Source organism: Colletotrichum destructivum, chromosome 10 (genome assembly GCF_034447905.1).
Source record: "Colletotrichum destructivum chromosome 10, complete sequence".
Lineage (NCBI taxonomy): Eukaryota > Fungi > Ascomycota > Sordariomycetes > Glomerellales > Glomerellaceae > Colletotrichum > Colletotrichum destructivum.
The window spans coordinates 2,751,761-2,770,798 of NC_085905.1; the positions used below are offsets into that span (position 1 = coordinate 2,751,761).

At 53.1% G+C, this 19,038-nt stretch overlaps 3 protein-coding genes across 3 annotated transcripts; all 3 read right to left on the reverse strand.

Annotated features, from left to right (window-relative positions):
* Positions 1–6,255: 6,255 nt before the first annotated feature.
* CDEST_15128 (Putative P-type ATPase, heavy metal-associated domain, HMA, P-type ATPase, A domain superfamily) lies at positions 6,256–10,884 on the reverse strand (the record flags this gene model as incomplete). The annotated part of the gene is made up of 2 exons (XM_062931284.1): positions 6,256–9,753; positions 9,816–10,884. 2 exons carry the CDS (start codon positions 10,882–10,884, stop codon positions 6,809–6,811), a joined length of 4,014 nt encoding a protein of 1,337 aa, XP_062787335.1. The 3' UTR covers positions 6,256–6,808.
* A 626-nt stretch (positions 10,885–11,510) lies between these two features.
* CDEST_15129 (uncharacterized protein) lies at positions 11,511–12,281 on the reverse strand (the record flags this gene model as incomplete). Its single annotated transcript, XM_062931285.1, has 1 exon — positions 11,511–12,281. One exon carries the CDS (start codon positions 12,279–12,281, stop codon positions 11,511–11,513), a length of 771 nt encoding a protein of 256 aa, XP_062787336.1.
* Positions 12,282–13,730: 1,449 nt separating this feature from the next.
* On the reverse strand, positions 13,731–14,078 carry CDEST_15130 (uncharacterized protein; the record flags this gene model as incomplete). Its single annotated transcript, XM_062931286.1, has 1 exon — positions 13,731–14,078. One exon carries the CDS (start codon positions 14,076–14,078, stop codon positions 13,731–13,733), a length of 348 nt encoding a protein of 115 aa, XP_062787337.1.
* Positions 14,079–19,038: the final 4,960 nt, after the last annotated feature.

Below are 19,038 nucleotides of genomic sequence, written 5' to 3' on the forward strand. Positions count from 1 at the left end.
AAGGACGAGCTCCATCGTCACTACCCAACCACAGAATCCGAACTCTCTCTCGCCTGGATCCCTCATAGCCGCTAGGGAGGTTTTCTTATTTCAGCTCCTCCCCGGCCCATCTTCAGCGAGACGGGCTCCCTGTAGGCAGTGAGTGGCCGACCATATCTCTCTCATCCGTCTGCCCATCTACACCAATGGGGGGTGCCAATGCAAAAGAGAGGCGAGCATTGTGCGCTGCAGTGGTTCGCTGCATGACTGTTTGGGCCCCAGTCCACGGAATGACGCGCTGCTTGAGTAAAACACAGGTTCACACTGGCCCATGCCAGTGTATGTGTAACGCATATGCTGGGGCAGACTTGGACAATCTGGGACAAGCTGGGGGGGATCTATTTTACAAGACGAACAAGTGCTTTTTGGCTTCCGATTGTTGAAGAACCCTGGCACGATCAGGTGGTTTGTATGCGGGATGGGCATGGGGGGCCAAGGGGTGACTGGACGGGGCCGAAGAAAGCTGGCGAATGTGAGGTTAGTGCCCTGTCCGTACCCATAATGGCGTGCAGCTCATCGGCTTGACTGGCTCGGACTTCGGAGTAGCCATCAATCTAAGAGTGTCTCTCGGTTTCGGATGGAATCAACCGGACCAGAAGATGAAGATGGAGGGGGCGTCGAGGTTTGCCACTCTCTCTACAAAGGAAAAAGAAAACGCCATTAAAAGTCCGCAGCACGTTTACTCTGCATTTTACAAGATGCATCATGATGTTGTCCCGGTGCACCGTGGTAGTTTGGGTCTCGTACCATCGCTACGTAGTGCCTCACTGACACACGACGGTTATGACGGAATGCCTCTATCTTTTTCTCTGCAGACGGTTGAAAGTATTCGACAAGTTGATTTGAGGCCATGCTGGTGTCGAAAGTGATTCGGGGGCACAGTAGACGAGAGCGGGTTCTTCCGGGTCGAGAACGAACTTCACCACGAACTAAGGGTGAAAGGGGGTAAGGCAGCGAGTGGATGTTGACTTTTCTTGGCCGTCATCATGCGTTTGCCCTGCTTTCCAGCCCTCGCGAGTTTGGAGATAATGCCATGGGAGCTAGCTGGGTGCCGATCTGAAATCCGCCGTACCTCGATCTCTCATCTGGAAGGGCTGTCTTACAACTTGCTTATCTCCGTCCACGTGGAATAGGACTTGAGGCCGGCTACCATTGAGTGAGATCAAGACAAAGCCTCTTTGACAGCCACATGCCATCCGCCCACCTTGGCCAGGTTTGTGGCTACCGCAGGGCATTCTTCAACCAATAGCAGATCCCGAAACCAAACCCCGAGACAGAACAACTTTTCGAAAAGCGCATGCTCGAGTCCTCGCTATCACAAAGACCTAGCGTAGTTGTCTCCTTTCCCACAACGCCTGGACTTGGGGGCTGAGTAGCCGTAAGGCAATGTCTAATTCTGGTGGATGCTCGCTCCTACGGCCGAGTTTAGTTTAGATTAGCAATGCTGGTCAATATTTTAGCGGGGATTTCACGTCGCTTTCGGTGGGGGTTTCAATGTTTGTAATCGTTGATCGACTCCAGCCTCCGTCCCATGTGACGAGACAGGGAACAGCAACCCGAACACAAGGCTCAACGGGTCTAGGTTTTCCACCGAATCATCGCTCTTTGGCGGGCTGTTCTAAAAGGGTAAACAGTAACCAGGTAGTCATATGATATTTAGCTCGAAAAGCACAGGATATTCCTCGCCATGGTGGTCACGGGCTGGACTTGGATGGCAATTTCAGCTCAGCTTGAACAGTAGGCGGAACTGGGACAAGGCAACCATTACAGGGCATACAGCGCCGACAGTAAATGCAGCAGACAGGTGTCACTCACTAACAGAGCCTATCGGTTCAGTTGGGCTACGACGTCCTTTGCCTGATTCCGCTCCTGTCTCCCCCTCCCAATAGGTAGCATCTGACCGCAAAGGGGCTGAGGAGATCAGAGGCTTAAGCCCTGAGACAGCACATTCCTGGCATCCGCAGAGAGGAAACAAGCACTGTCTGACCACATGGAGTAGCCGCCTTTCGGTGGTAGTCATTCTACCTCAACAGTTTCATGCCCTAGCGTCATTCCCCAGAGACACGCTCACTCCCTGTCTCCGCCGTCATCAAGACGAAAGTTCCACAACATAGCTCCCTTCCTGCTCTCTGTTCAGCTCTGTGATGATATGGAGTTTTAGGTTCCACAAGGGGCTGGGAGGCTGGAGAAATGATGGCTGGATCGATGTTGAGATTGATTGCGCCGATCGACTACTTGGCACTCCTCAGACCGTCTGATGTTGTCCACTTTCTTGAGTCATTGTATCAACCGTTTCGTCACAGGGAATGATCAAAAAGTAAGACAGGAGACAAGAAAAGCTAGGGAGAAACATATGAGAGAACACGCCTCCTCACCCATTGCCCATTGGGAATCTCTTTGCGACATTGCGAGACAAGAACGGCAGGGGAGGGGGGGCGATCCCTAGAGGCTACGAAAAGCCCTATCTCCAAGGATCGTTGGAAGTAAGTAACACGGCCAGGCCGCTCAAGTCATGGCAACTACACCTTTTGTCACCACCAAAGCCTTCGCGCATTTTTTATCTTCCAGTGACTTCTGCCTATACTGTTTGTTCTGGGCTGGCTAGACTGAGTAAATGTTTCTTACCGTACAGGAGCACCTATGCTTGAAGCAGTGGGCCTCCGTGTCGAGTTTCTCTACTGACACTCAGATTCACACACAGGGTACATGATGTGGGCTTTCGGTCTCCGAAGTATCCCGTACGTACACTGGATTGACCAAAAAGGCGTTAGCGCTTCCTGGAAACGGTACACCCTCATTGTAACTTCTTCTGTGCAGTACCTTTTGAGATGATAAACTCACAGCTCACACGATGATGCTGCCAAGGGTACCTGAGTTGTTCGGAAAGTAGTAAACAGACACATGATCTTGTTGGCAGTACAGGGTCCTGGGTGCTTCTTCAACACCCAGAGGCAGAATGTGGTGCTGGCGCCGATTGTCGAGCACGTCATCAAACTGAATCAAAGTGAGCCCTCTATGATTGCTGCTTCGTTAGGCAAGGTCCCCAACCTCGACAACAAACTACAAGCTTCCAAAAAGCACCAATCGGGGTCTTTTGTATACAATACGAGTCACTGAGATGTTTAAACTTACTGCCTGCGAGTCTCTGAGCCTTGACACTTGCCAAGATGAGTTACTGACTAGCAGGCGGCGTGGGCAGTGAACCCCGTCGGGGATGAGTACATGAAGAGGAGCCGACTGGCTACGCGGATGAATGAGGGCATTCCGGATCTGTACAGGGGTACATAGATGCCGCCGAACTTGCAAAAGGTGTACATCATCCAGTAAAACGTGAGTGTATCAGCCACTTCGCCGCGCATCCAGCCTGCATCATGTCCTCTCGCGGAGGCTGGCAAGAGGGGACGCCTGACAAGAAGCCCTTTTGACCCCCCTCACACCCTCAACTGGGCACCTGCTTTAAGTACCTGACTTATCTGTACTAGTAGCAAAGCAATGCCATTTCACTTTCCCCTTGCTGTTGCATTCCCACTACCCGACGCCGAATGGAGATGGAGCCGAAGAGAGGCATGAAGGCCCGGCGCGGGCCTGGTGTCACTGTGTCTAAGTCAGTCTTACTGCTTTCTTCTTCGTCTGCCAAGTCTTGAACTAGGGGCTCCAAATGGGGTACCAAGGAGCACCAAGCAAGGGCCTGTCGGACCGCGGACCGAGCCCTGGAATTTTGGCTGACTTGGAATCATGGTGTTGAATGCCCGTTCCTGGTTTCATTCCTGCATTGTTCTCTCCGTTCTCCCGACGCCAATGTCCCTGCCGCAGCAGCATCTCGCTTGTCTTCTTGGATCTCGACCTTTATTCTACGGGCGTGGCGTTGAGCAGATAAACAACTGAGACCTTTTCCACGACTGATAATGTCGTTTAGAAAGCGACAATCTAGACCGCCTACTAAGATTCATCCGCGTTAATTGGCGGCCTCTCATCTGCGGTCTAGGCCGTAAGGCTACGTGATCTTTGGAATTGCAACACGCCGATCAATGGCAGGAAGAGCTTCATTACTCAAGGCCTTAGTTTCCTCCATGGCCTTCAAAGCGTAATAAATCATTACTTAGATACATCGTACTTTGCCCCAGACTTTGGCAATATGATCGATTCTCTTCTTTTATCTGGACACGACCACGCCCACGACACTAGCTTGTTTAGTCTCCAGTATGCCACGAGACCCTGATCACTTTGACGAGAAACCCACATTCCGGAACGGAGATATTGCCGCTACCTACCTAAGCTTATTGGATTGTGTGGCGGAGTTTGTCGGACTTTAATGTAAGACGCGTCACCCCTCCCCCCGTTACTCTACGCCCGAGAATTCCTCTCTTGCATCTGGATACATACTTCTGCCAACTTGCGTGCCACCACTGTAAAGACGCGCCACTCGAGCCATTCTGTTTCCGGAAGTGCCACGCGAAGATTCAGCCCTAGTGATAGATAGAGTAGCCGCAACGGCCGTAACGTTTTGCAAGTTGCAGCTTCTTCTACCTGCCCAGCGTCTAGCGTGGACTGCTAGTGGCGGAGCCCTTGGAGAGATGGTGACGAAAAAGGTCCTACGACGATGAAGATTCCTTCCCGTACAGCGGTTGAGAACGACTAAACTACACATTATCAAGGCTTTGTCATGATCAGAACAAGACACTTTTGAACGCCATCAGGGCTTGCTCCCAATCTGTTACATGATGCAGATGAGAAGGGATTTGCCGTCAAGAGACTGCCGACTGAATCATGGGGCGTACTTAGTCCTCCAGACAACTACGGCTATGGGTAGCCTCACCTCTTTTGATACTAACCGGGTTGCGTGCCTTACCCAGCGCCACCTACTATCGATGATTTGCCATTCATAGATAAGGTAAGCTATGGTGCCGGTTCCACTCTCGATGCTCTTCCCATCACTGCACCATGCCCATGCTTTTGCTGCACGCAGGAAACAAGGATGATGTACTAATCCCACTTTGCGTCGCCTGGCACACGGCCCGCGGAACTGTCACCCAGACGCCAGTTGGAACCCCACCCCTATCGGACTCTGTGTTCTTGGTGTTTGGGTTTCCTTGGAGCCTGCTGTCGCCAAGCGAGTGCAGATGGACATCCCCTGGCAGAGCCACAAGCCACCAGTTCGGTGCTAGTGCCCAGAGCTCGGAAAATGCTACTTGTAGGTTGCCACGTCGCCCAGACATAAGGCGGCACTGGTTTCATCTCGATTAATCCCGATCCAAGAGGGCTCGACTGCCACCCGCCGGATCGCACCGGATCGTAGCACACGGCAAACAAGCATTCGCCATACAGGTACGCTGTGTTCACCTTGAAAAGACGGGATGGGCATTCCTGCCCGGTTGTTTACCTTGCAACAGGGCCCAGGCCCGGAAAGCCTCCGGTCATATTCAGCTCATTATTGGACAAGCCGGTCGTGAAGAGCATCCATCAGACTTATCACCCTCAGCAAGCCAGCAAGCCACAGTGTGTGCTACGTGTTATACGACTTGGCAATAGACTAGCCCCCACACCGGTGAAGATGTCAATCTATGTGCAGAAAAGCTGTGTACCCCCGATCACACAATGGGCACCAGATGGCATTCGCATGTGGTCGACGTGGGGATCGAGACTCGTAGCCGAGGCGGTCCTTCTCAAAGTCGCAAGAGTACAACGATATACGAGCGAACAAGTTTATAGAAAACACCGTACAAGTGCCACGACTGACACTGAGATTCATACATGGCTTCTATGAGAGTCCAAAGCGCAGTATCAGAAGCTACGACCATCCGATCAACGAATTGTGCTGCCGGTGGTGGGTGATAAGGAGGGTCAGACCATGAATGGACATCGTGACCGATCTCGCAAAAGCACCAAGTCCCTCCGATCAGGGGTCGACATGGGGGAGGGGACACACGCCTCGGACAGAGGATCAGGATCAAGGGTATGGGGCTGGGGGAGGGGCCAGAACCCTGCCCAACGGCATCGCCCCGTCATGCTTGATTGGGGTTCCTAAACGCATGCGGGGGAAGTCGGATAACGCACCTTGTTGCTGCATGACATCGTCTGTTAGTGCCATTTTTACCCTGTCTTTGAGGAAAGGGGAGAGGAGAGAAGAGGCTCTGCTCTGCCTAGGCAGGTAGCTGATGGCGTGCGCCGAGACAATCAAGACCGGTTTTTGAGGGTTTGGTTTGCATGTTTTCTCATGGATAAAGCAATCTTGTCTTAATTGTACTATGTTGGAGGCGTAATATCTGCTGGTAGGAGATTCCATTTGGGCTATGGCGGGCGCGGCGCGGAAAGCAGCACAACATCTCGTCATGAGTACAACCCAGGAGAGAACAATTCGGACTCAGAGTCCGATCACTCGACAGCAGCCGAGGTGCCACGATCCGGGGTGCTCAGAGACAACGAACAGCCACCTGCAAAGCAGATGGACGCCACAACTAAGACTGAGACAAGATGGAATCAATCGACCGAACAGGGCCATACTAAGAAGAGCAGGTGAAAGAACGTGAGCCAATGACGAAGGTTTCTGAAGAAGAAGAAGAAGAAGAAGAAGAAAAAGCAAAACAAGAACATGCATGCCGCAGATGTTGAATCTGCCTACCGGTGCACAACCTCGGGCACCCGCTCCCTTGGACGCGTCACGCGCGCCGCCCTCCTCCTCTCCCGCGCTGCGTGCCGTCCCATGTTACAACCGTTCGGCCCGTCCAGTCTTCCCCCTACCCATCCCCCGCTGGGAAGACTAAAGGGTCCCCTAAACCTTGCTCCAACGCAGGAGAACTGCAGCGGCGATGACTGGCAGCACGCTTGCCAACTCACCTAGCCCGGCAAACTCGGGCGGGATCCTCGCGTGGACAAACGCGCCGGCCCCGAGGAGGATGGCCACCAGGTTGTAAGCGAAGCTCCAGCCGAAGTTGAAGGCGATCCTGTGAATGGCCTTTCTGCTGATGGAGATGGCGGTGAGTATGCCGGCTAGGCTGGGCCGCATGAGGACCACGTCGGCGGCCGACTTTGCGACATCAGTACCCTCGTTCATGTGCACGCCGATCGTGGCCTGGGCCAGCGCGACCGCGTCGTTAGTACCGTCGCCACAGAATATGACAACTGGCTCCTTTAGACTCTTCCACGGACCGTGGCGGGTTCCTGTCGTGGTGTGTGGCCGCCGAGCCATCAGCGTCTGGATGTAAGCTTGTTTATCTCCGGGCGTGCAGCGAGAGCGGACGTGGCCGTGGGGAATCCCCAGCTGAGTGGCTACTCCTCGAACGGCGCCGTCGTCGTCGCCAGAGAGCACATGGACCGCAATCCCGGACTTCTGCAGCGTCGCAATGGTCTCGAGAGCATCGGGTCGGATGGAGTCTTCCAGACCGAACACGGCGGCCAAGGAGCCATCGATGGTGAAGCAGAAAGCGGTGTAGCCCTTTGTGAGGATCGGCTCGACTCTTGGATCCGTGGAGAAGCCGAGCCATCGCGAGTTACCCGCTCGGAGTTTCCGCCCAGAAACAGTTGCCTCGACGCCTTTGCCAGTCAGGGCCTTGGGGTCCGACACGGTGGAAGGGGAAATCCCTTGGGCCTTGAGATGGGCAGCGACAGCGGCAGAAACGGGATGCTTGATGCTGCCAACGAGACCTAGAATCAAACCCTTGGTTGATAGGACATCCTCCGCAACATAGTCTTCCTGAGCAATCGTCAATTTCCCGTTCGTAATGGTCCCGGTCTTGTCAAACACCACATGTGACGTTTTGTAGGCAACCTCGATGCTGTCGGCGGACTTGAAGATGACGCCTCTCTCCGCAGCAACGCCGCTGGCGATAACAATGACCATCGGTACCGCGAGCCCGATGGCGCATGGGCAAGACACGATGAGGACCGTGATGGCGTACGTGACGGCCTGGATCGTGGCCTCGGAGCCGGATTGCTTGCGAACAGTAATGCCGACGGCGATCCAGATCGAGAACGTGATGATTGTTATGCCTACCACCACCGGGACAAAGTACGACGCCACCCGATCGGCGATATCCTGGATCTTGGGCTTGGAGAGCTTGGCCTCGTCAACCATGCCGGCGATGTTGCTGATGGTGTTGTCGCCCGGGAGACGGGTCAGACGGACGTTGAGGGTTCCGGAGCCGTTGATGGATCCGGCAATCAGTGAAGATCCAACGTATTTCTCGACCGGCTTCGATTCTCCGGTCATCATGGACTCGTCAAGCTCAGAGGAGCCCGAGATCACCGTCCCATCGGTCGGGACTCTGGACTCTGGTACGACTTTGAAGACGTCCCCGTACTGGAGAAGTCGTGCGTCGATCTCCTTCTCCTCGCCTGAGCGGTCAACAACCAACGCCGTAGAAGCCTGCAGCGATCGGATGGAGATGGATTCCACGGCCTTCTGGCGCGCCAGGGCGCTGACATATCGCCCAACCATGATGAGTGTGACAAGCAGCGTGCTAGTCTCGAAGAATTCGCCGGTCGAAAGAGGCTTGTGGGAGACGAGGAAGCCGAATGATACGACGGAAAAGATGTATGCAGCACTCGTGCTCAGGACGATGAGCAGGTCCATCTCGATGACTCTCGAGAAGATCAAGCTCTTCAAGGCTTTGGGGTAGAACGGTCCTGCGACGACCACCTGCACAATAGTCGCCAGGGCCAGGGATGCGGAACCGTAGGCCAGCTCCCTCTCGGGGAGAGGGGCCCAGGCCATGACGAGGACCGGAACGGTCAAGGCGATCGAAAGCAGGGTGATGAGCCCCATGTTGCGTACATGCTTGCTGCCGGCCTCCAAGGTCGGATCAGCGCGAAGCGGCGCCAGCTCCACGGGCGCACCCCAACCCTTATCGACCAGATCGCGAGCTCCAACGACCTCTGCGTCAAACTCGACATGGACGGTTGTCTTATCCACTGCGCGAACGTCCGTGACACCCTCTGGCCAGGGCTGGTTGATGAAGGCCGCAGTGTTGCCGGGGGCGAGGACATCGATGCTGGCGCCCTGGCTGGTTATCTTCTCGCACTTGAACTCGGTCGTTCGCTCGAGATGTTTGATGACCTCGACCACCGAACCAGCGCCCATATCCAAATCGAACTCGGCGCGCGCCAGCACCAGGCTGGTCTTGAGATTCTTGACCGCGCCGACCGTCGCAAGTGTTCGCCTGAGCTTGGTCTCGCAGCCCGTACAAGTCATGCCGGAGATGCTGAGAACGACATGCTCCTTTCCGGAGAGCCCCCGTTCAACGTCGTTGGTCACATCTTTGGTCACGTCGCTGACCACTCGCTTGGATGTCTCTACGATGGCATCTGTCGCTTCAGTTGCATCGCAGCAGGAGTCGGCACAGGAACCCGCAACGCTTGGGGCCTTTGGCTTTGCACAACATCCCTTGGAACAACCGTTGCCCTTGACTCCATAGCCAGCGGAGCGGGACGCCTTCTTGTCGCTAGTGCGTCCGTTCGAACCACAGGCAGTAGCTGGTGCTCCTTTAACGCAGCATGAGTCGATGGAGACGCGAGAGCGAGACGACTTGATGGAAGAGCGCTTCTGAACGGGTCGTTCACGAGGAGCACAGCAAGACTCTTGTCCAAGGGCCAGTAGAGCCCGGCAGATGCAGCCCAAGGCTTCAAGCTTGGCTTGGTAAGTCCTGCGGACTGTGCGAGCGTGATCGCGGCATGGCTTGCCGTTCTCGCCGCCTGTACAGCTGTCATCGCTAGCGGTCGCTGCAGGGTATGTCAGCTGCGAGCACGGCTATGATTGTCTTCGGGATAGATTTGCATGGTACCTTTGGACGAGCGGCGCGAAGAGAAAGACTTCTTGGCGGTGCATTCGCGAAGAGCGAGTCGGTCAATGCAGGTTGAGTCGCAACAAGGGGATGTCTTGCCCTCGCAACAGCTGGGTGCCTTGTCCTCTGTTACCTTTACCTCCGGGTTAGACGGCGAAGACGAGCAGCATCCTTTGCCACAGTCATCAGTTGGCTGGGGCTGCGGAGTACAGAAATCGGCGCCGATGTCTCGTTTGATGGTCGAGTCTTTTTTCATCCTTGGCTCGGCCTTTGTGTCACAGCAGCCCTCGTTGCAGGCATCCGCAACTGGAAGTCTCGGCGCGCAACAGTCATCCGTGACATCAGTGGGCTGGGGCCCGCAGACATCCATTGCTTTGACCTCAATGTTTGGGCCACAGCATGCTTGGGAGCAAACGTCCTCAGATTTGGGCTTGGGGGGGCAGCAGCTGTCGACGATGACCTCCTCCTGAGCACTGCAACATCCTTTCTTGTCGTCATCGGCTGTCACTTCAACGTTGTCGGGCTTTGCGGCGGTGGTCTCCGTGATTATCTCATCCACCGAGCCACAACAGGGCTTTGCGCAAGTGCCAACATCTTCTTCGGGCGGGACACAGCAGTCTTTGACGACTGCCTGGCCGGATCCAAGTTGGGCGTATTCAGAAGCTGGAGTCGAGGAGCAGCAGCCCTTTCGGCAATCATCGTCATTATCGCGGTTTTTGTCAGTCGGGGATCGGACAGATTGGAGACTGTCGTCCGCCTCGACCGGCTCAGCGCAAGAACCCGCGTTGTCACAGCAGCTGTCAATTTCAGCCGGCGTTTCAGTTGGAGTCGGTGAGGACCCGGGATTGGAATCGACGGGTTGATCCTTGGAGGGACCACAGCATCCCGATCCGCAAGCCATTGCAGCGGAGTCTCGTAATCGTTGCAGTCGGATTTCTCGTCGGCGGTGAACAGCTACCGCGTGTGGTGTTTGATGGTTTTGAAGGACAAAGAAGATGCGATGGCGCCTTGGCGAAGATGAGGACAGCTTCCGGAACCCAGAGTGGGTCCCGGAAGCACGTGTCGGCATAATGGATTAGGCCGTATCCACTTTCTCGGAGCGGCTCGGCCGATGATTGATCCTCCCCCGCATCAGCCACGTTTGAGGCACACTCAAGCCACTGCCATCTACAGAGGGCTATGTACAGCTTTCTCATTGATATTACCTTGTCCATGAGTCGAGCCACGGCCCATAACAGAAAACTTGAAGCGAGAACATGTCATGTGGATACACGATAGTGCCATGATGCAAGAATGCCCCGATCCGGTCCGGAACTTGGTCCAAGACGGAGATGGCATTAGGAGCATGAGTACCCCTCCCTCGCCCTGTGTCCTCTTTTGAGAGAACAAATAACACTTTAATTCCTTCGTTTCCTACACATATGCAGTGCGGCAGCTACAAATCCCCATATTTCCATCAGCAGTTGTGTTGGGATAGAAGGCGAGTGTCCTATGTTCTAGAAAACGCACGATTATACCCATGACCCATCTGGACTTGTTTAAGATAGTGTTAGAACAACAGAGATAAGCAGAAGTTTCGTTTAAGAAACATCTCAAGCAGATAACCGTACCCCGAATCAATCAGCCACACACTCATACACATCCGGCGTCGCCCATAATGCCTCTCTCTGTGGTCTTGAGTAGTGTTGGCCACAGTCAATGTGATCTCAGTGACTTCTGACTCTTCTTCGTCGACTTGCCTGACGAGGACTTGTGCCTCTTCGAACTGTACTCCAAGTCGGCCCGATGTACTGATCCGCGACCAGCCGAGGCTGAGGCCGAGGACCTACAAGACGTGCTACTCGAGACAGACGACTTGTGGGAAACGCTGCTCCTTGAAGATGAGCCCGATGTAGAAGGCGAAGTAGTCTCAACCTCCTCGTCAACGGGAAGGAAGCCGTTGATCTTGGACAGGGCCGAGCCCCGGCGGTGCGAGCGAGTAGCTGAGCCGTACCCAAACTTGCGGCTGGCCGTTCCCTTGCGAAGCTCACCGAACGTCATGTCAGGGGTCGCCGCCCGGGTCGCGGCTGGATTCGCTCGGTTAGCTACATCATCGAGCGTTATAAATCGGGTCGTTTGAGGCTTACGGTAGCGTGTGCACTCCGCACAGCAGCCGTGGTCACACGTCCGGGTCTCATCGGTGGAAATCCCACCGTAGTCCTGGTCCGGCATCCGCTTCGGCATCGTACACCAACCCTGGTCATTGGGTCCTTGGCCACACTGGCAGCATGTCCAGGTCCCGCCCATAGCCTTGAACTGACAGTTGAGAAGCGGACAGTCGGTATTGCTGGGTTGCGCCGTTGCGTAGCTGACATGGCTGCACGGTGTCTCGACACCCGTTTCGAGGTCGATCATGGCGGAAGGGCAGTAATGCCAGTTGATCGAGGTGTGAGAGCACGGATGCCATCGAGGGTGACCATGACACATTGTGACGACGGTAAGATTACAGGAACTACTATATGATGGTGTGGTATCAAAAGACAATGAGAGTGATTTTGGTCGCGACGGTCTAGTAAGGTTAATGGCGGTTGAATTGTTGAGGTGACCAGATCATAGAGAGTGGCATCGTTCCAAACAGCAAGCTCAGTCTTATATACACCATCTCATGGGCTGTTTGATCACGATTCTCTGCACATGATGCTACTAATCCTTAATCTCAGCGTTGCAATGATCGCTTCGCCATTCAGATCACCCACCCACCGACGCCTTGCTTTCTTTCTTTTCTCACGTCCACTGATACACATCCAATCCTCGCCAACCATCCCGACCATCACCATGTAGTTTGCACCCTATCTGGCATTACTGCCGCCTCATCACAGTGATGCCTGTGCAACCATACCCTCGATTTGCCCCCGATGGACCGTCTTGGGGCTCCCAATGTCTCGGGGCCATATATTAGATGAAGAGAGGATGATGCGTTGAACCTACAACGATGAGGGAGAACACCAAGTGGGCGACCAATGAGACCGTCGTGGGGTGTAGCCAAGGAGATCCAGCGGCATCGCGTGCGAGTCTAGTTGAAGTCCCCGGCGGATAGCTGCAGCTTGTACTACACAGATCCGCCCAGTATTGGATATTGGCGATCTCCACGATCCTTCTGGTGTCACCCGACTTTGACCGGATGTATGGGAAAACTTAGTCCACGAGTGAGTAAACGTAGCGGGCACCGATCCGACGTCCCGGTGCCCTGGATGTCCAGATCTCGCTTGCGATGTGGCAGGAAGGAGTCTTTTCCATTGGCCGAGGCCATGGTCTCACGATAACCAGCAAGATTCCATCGGAGCTAAGACTAGTTCCGAGACTTGGCATCGCCAATTGGTTGGGATCTAGTTGACGGGGAGGATAGTGGCGTGATGAGAAGAAAGCTTGGGGGCTGGATCGAATGCGAGAGTGCAGGATCTGGGGCTCGAAATAGACAGATCTCTAACGTTGGTACTTTCGCCTATGAAAAGGCACCTCGATCTGATGATCGCGATATGTCATCTTGCAGGTCTGTACCAAAGTTTCACCCTACGATAGTGCCACACTGAGCTCGTAATGGCGGCTAGGGTAGCCCACAGAGAGACTGTTGTGATGGTAATAGTATTGAGATAGCAACTTGAATATGAGAGATCGACAACGACAGAATGTCCGAGACTATGAAATCCAAAGTCCATAAAAGGTGAACACTTGTTTTTTATTGCGAAACCCCCGCAGCTGGTCACGCCAGTCAGACGATCGTAAGATCGATCAAATTACCCTTCGCCCAATTCGAATGTTGTCGATATGAGCCGTCGAGCCTAAACCGGAACCATTCCAAACTCTCACAACCCACAGAGAATTATGATTAGGTCTACTCTTAATCCACCTCACCATCTCTGTTAAATATCGTACAGCCTAGTTATCAACAGCCGCGGTACAGGTCGCGCAGCAGATGTGCTCGCAGCGGTACTCATTCCCGTCAATGATCATGACACAGCTGCATCTGCCGCTATCGTTCCAGCCCTTGCCGCACCAGCAACAGTTCCAGCACCGGTTGCGTACTTCATAAGGGCAGTTTGCCAGGGGGCACTTGGGCAACGGGTAGCCCGGGGGAGGCGGATAGGGGATGTTCTGCTGAGTGACGTCTCTGCAAGTTTTGCGGTTGGAGGAATCCTTCCTCGAGGGCGGTTGTGCCTTCGAGCAGTGGCTGACCTGGGTCTGGACATGCTCACACGGAAGTTTGTAAGAGATGATGTTGCACATTGCGTGAGCTGTGTTGAGTCTCTGGCGTTTAAGGGTCGGATTTTATGTAATTGATGACTTGAAAGTTCTCTAGAACCCTGCGGTAAGTGCTGAGTAGAAGTGTGATTTGTGACTTGGAAAAAGCGAGAGGAAATTCTTGGAGTTAGGATTCTGCAAGATGGTTTTGCTACATCAGCATCCATCTGGAAGACCGGAAATCTAGTCCCATCTATATAGTAGAATGAGGTTTTTGTAGAGATGAAGAAAGAGGCGGGCTCGGCGGCTAGCCCGTATGTGCTAGAGCATGATCCTCCACGATGAATGGCGGTGGCCACGATGTCAATTCCCTTTGCTGACGATCAGTATCCGCTTTGTCGGCACACAAAAGAAATCTGGCCGGCTGAATCGCGAGAGAAAGAGGCAACTGGCTCGCAAATATCATCCCAATAATCAAATAGTTTGAGGCTTTATTGGAACAAAAACGTGGCAGCCAGGTCTCTGATATGTATGAAGGGCCGAGTTGGGAAGTTACATTTCAAGGTCAAGAGCAGTTTGAATGCCAACAGCAGCGACATCGCAAGAAGATCTAGAGAAAGGCAAAAGTGCGAACCAGTTGTGTGAAACATGCAGTTGGATCAAGAGTGTGTCGATTGGCCTATCTTGCTCGATGTGTTGCAAAGGATACCAAGCCTCCTCGCCTCCATCCTTCAGCCTCTCTCTCAGAGTTCAACCAGCAAACAGGCTAGTCACGAGTGTAGCGCCTTCATATGCTAATATTGTCCTTATGGAGGGGATATCTTGTCCGTGACTGGTTCTTCTCTCGACTCTTGTACCACTTTACTTCACCCTCTCAGTGAGCAGGCTGCAGGTCTAGGCTCAAGTAGCTGTGGAGCCGCAAGCCCGAAAAATCCGAGGACTTGAATGTGGCTTTCGATAGAAGTCTTCATTTGGGGGCGATGATGCATCCTGAGTTCTCGCGCTCCAGAAATCCTGCTGCCGCTCCGTGAAACGATTCCAAATCACTGTTGAAACTTCCTTGTGTATTCCTCTCGGTCCGTGTTCTTTGATGATTGGGCAATAGGCTAGCTGAAATCAGATAGACTGTTGGAATGTCTCGTCGTAGCAAAACCGTCAAGTGGTGGTGTCGGATGTGCAGTTTGGACAGACGCGGTGGTAGCAGAAGGTGTCCGGGCTCTTCTTCATCTTGTGTCGGCACCATCGGAGTGAGTTGCTCCCCCGGTTACATTGACAACAAATCCACTGTCCATTTAGCTCCCGTAGACGACAGTTGCCGGAGCTACAGTCGGGTGAGATGAGACAGCCTCCTGTTGCGCAAGGGTTATCGAAATCAATCGACTGGACCGGGTCGTAGAAGACTCGCTCGCAAGGGAGCTGGAACCCTCCGTCCGAGTCCTTTCCGGCGTCCATGCAGAACTCGTAATGAACAACGTAATCTATAGGACGAGCGCAAGGCAGGACGTGATGGTGGTGCAAGTAGGAATAGGTGCACATATTGGCCTTCTGTGTGAGAAATACACTCGGGTTAATGACGAGTTCCAGGATGACGGAGTCCTTCCGTTGAATGATTGTCCTGAAGGGTGTGTATAGAACACTGTCCAAAAGCAAATTGGGTAGACAGCGGGGATCGATCTCAGCTGCAGCCAATTCCCTGGGTGATCGAGTGTTGAGGTAGGACAGAGATGCGAGCTCCGGGAGGTTGCCGCTGACGAGCGCGACAGAGTCCGGACCTTGGGTGTCTGCGGCCCGTTGGCGAACTAGGGTAAACGAACTTGGAGACGCCAGAAGCCGCCTTGGGAGAGTACGCGAGGAGATGTGACTGGTGAAATCAAGTATCAGAACTCGCCTGCACATGCAAGACAATGCGGTGCAGAGAGTTAAGCGAGTATGAAGAGGTCGATGATGCTCAACACCCACCCCTGCTCAGGCTGTCTTGCTGTGACTAGAGTTGGATTGAATGATGCTTGTGAGTGACAATCCACGATGCGTAAGAGAGCAGCATTGGTGTTCTTATACACGACGTTGCAGCATGCTTTTCTGACTCCTGCAATGATGGATTCCAGCCAGCTTTGCCTTACACCAAAAGGTGATCCATACTAGCTAGGCTCAATGTCCATGCCGTTCGCGACCGCGTTCCTGGAATCCAATCACCACGAGCCGTTTGTGTTGTTTCCTCCGGTGACTCTGGGGGGCATGGCACGATTTCTCTACCAGGTTTCAATAATTGACCGCCATTGTCCAACCCATGGGCCGCATTTTCTCACAGTTCATCCGGAGAATGACAGAACACGTGGGGTGTGCGTGCTTACTGGTCTTTCACACGCAGAGCGTTCAAGCATCGATAGCCAGTGGCCATCAAGAAGCCGAGACATAGAGGTACACAGTTGTAACAGAAGGCGATTCCGGGAGGACTCACTTTTCGTCACCCATATTGATGCCACATGAGAAGGGCGTGGCAAGGGGTCACAAACGGGCTTCTAATCCCAGTTCCCACGAGCCTCGCCTGGGATGGTGGTTCTAGCTGTCGGCATTCTCAATTATGAGGTGGCTTGCAAGTGGCTAGATCTGTAGAGTCCAAAATTCTAGACATATTCTAGAAGAATATGACATGAGTGATGAAATTACCACTATCCGGGAGTTGCCTTACTACATACATGGTGACTGTAGGGCTTCTTCACGTCGTCTCAGTATGTTCGGTGCTCGGAACAATCTCAGGCATGCCTGACATGGCCTTGAAAGCCCCAGGAGTAGGAGATTGATTACCCTCGGCAGTTCACCTGTGGCTAGGACCAAAGGATCAAAGCGCTGAACACTGTATATAAAGTCCTATTTGGCTCAATGACACCAAGGAGCGTACATGGTATGGAAGCACGATGTTGTCTTTCCCTGTATTATACTCAAGGTGATTTCTTTCTACCAGAAACGCAAGACTATGCGGCGTACTTCTTGTGTCCTCAAGCTATTGCTATTCTCAAGCTTAATCGAACTCGTCCCGTGTCTCACGTGCTGTTCCGGAGAAATCAACCACAGGTCGTTCTGATCTGGAAAGCTTGAGCAGTATCGTTTGGTGTGACTGTGACAAGACCTCCTTTACTGGTCACTCATACGTTCTTCCGTCACCACTACACTCTTGACATATCAAAAACCGTACGGTGCAGATAGAATTTGTCGGTTCAACAACTGTGCAGCAGTTCATGAATGACTTCATCGAGTTGGCTTGCTCATGTAGTTTTTATACCTAGACCTGTGCCTTTATAGCCCCCATCTGCGTGGTTTCATTCAAGCAAAGATCGCACGTTTGGCAGGATGATTTCAGATTTATGTCAAGTCAATCACGTTCGATGCATATCAATTTTTCTTTTATCTGACAGAAAGATGACTTGAAATCTTGCTTTCAGCCCTCGCTTGTGATTGTCAAAAATGGCACACCACAGAGTAGCTAGAGCCTAGAGGCAGACCTAAGGACTGCCACATCATGCAAGGGGAAATGAGCTCGGTTCTTAGGCTTGAGAGCGCAGCTGTTGGTTCCGGGAAGCTGTGAATCGAGGCATCTGAGTCAAGTGGTGAGCGTAAACCGCCACCAAGGCTAGTTTGACCTGGTTTCCTCTATTCACTCTCTTCACCTTATTCTTGAAGGAACCATCTAGGAACCCGATCGAAGCCACTAATTCGGAATAGTTACCGAACGCATCTAGAAACGGGATCGGTTCTCGGAGTTAAGCACCTGGAGGGCAATTGGTTCCGGAGATACACCATACGATGATACATCTGCATATACATGTGTCTTTCCGTTCGTTGCACAAAGTGAAGCGCCGACTCGGGCTTCTGCCGTCGGTCCGCTAACCAATTTGGACGTGATACAGTCTGGATTTGACGTTCCAAAACGCCCCAATCAGCCGATAGACCTGTCGCGCAGAGAGCTGAAGCATTAACTTCAATAAACCATCCAAATGGCTTGAGCCTGGTCCAAGAATTACGGCCGGACGAACTACATTTGTCCCCTCCTCATAAACAAGCGCAAGCATGGGCTTATGTTGGCTCGGTCTGGACTTGCATCTGCCGTGTCCCGAGGGCGTTTGAACCTTAGTGTGGCGTACTTCAAGGGTTACTCAAGAGGTCTAGGTGCTGGCGCACTCTACGATTCAAGACTCGAAGGGTCCATGTCTCAGTGGACGATAATCTTAACCGAGAGCCAGTGCTTTCAGGGATTCCGCGTATTTGCTGATAAACGATACTGAAGCTGTGTTGCGATGACCCAAGCATTCTGGTACAGTGCCACATGAGAACGAGGGATATCTCCGTACAACCTTGAACTGCAGCGAAGGATTTGTGGTCATTGTTCGGTTAAAACCCAAGTCTTTCTTGCGAAGGAGTTTATCTGAACAGCTGCATCACTCTCATTTTTGTCATTTCAAGCTCTCCATGATACTTAGCAAGGCCCATTGAAAGTCGATGGCGACAGGGTTTCACTGTCGTGTGACCCCAGAGCAGTCAGCTGATTTCTTTTTTTTCCCCTGGAGGGATTAGTCTGCTTCCTCTACGACTTTGCTCATCATTTTTCCTTCACCTGGCATACCCGCGATTTCAAATCATGAAGGGGAGGCAAACACACAAGCGCTGGGAGTCTTGCTGTAGATGTCAAGATCTCCTCTACCTCTCAGATGTTCAAACCTGGCCCACAAAGTAGTGTCGGTATACGGGCTTTCAAATGCAAAGAAAACAGAACATGATTCCGGTGTGTATATAGGACCATGCAGCCCCACAGGATTCATCGGCACGGAGAAACTGTGCTATTCATCGCACTGGGTGTTGATCTTCCTCAGGGTCCAGACGGTGCCCCACCGCGTCCCGATACTAGCGGAGGTCAACATCATGTTTTACACCGGACGAGCACCGGCCCCACCCGGCGCCGGTCTAGCCAACTTCCGCTCCCGTCGAATGAGCGATGCCGCCCAACAAAAGA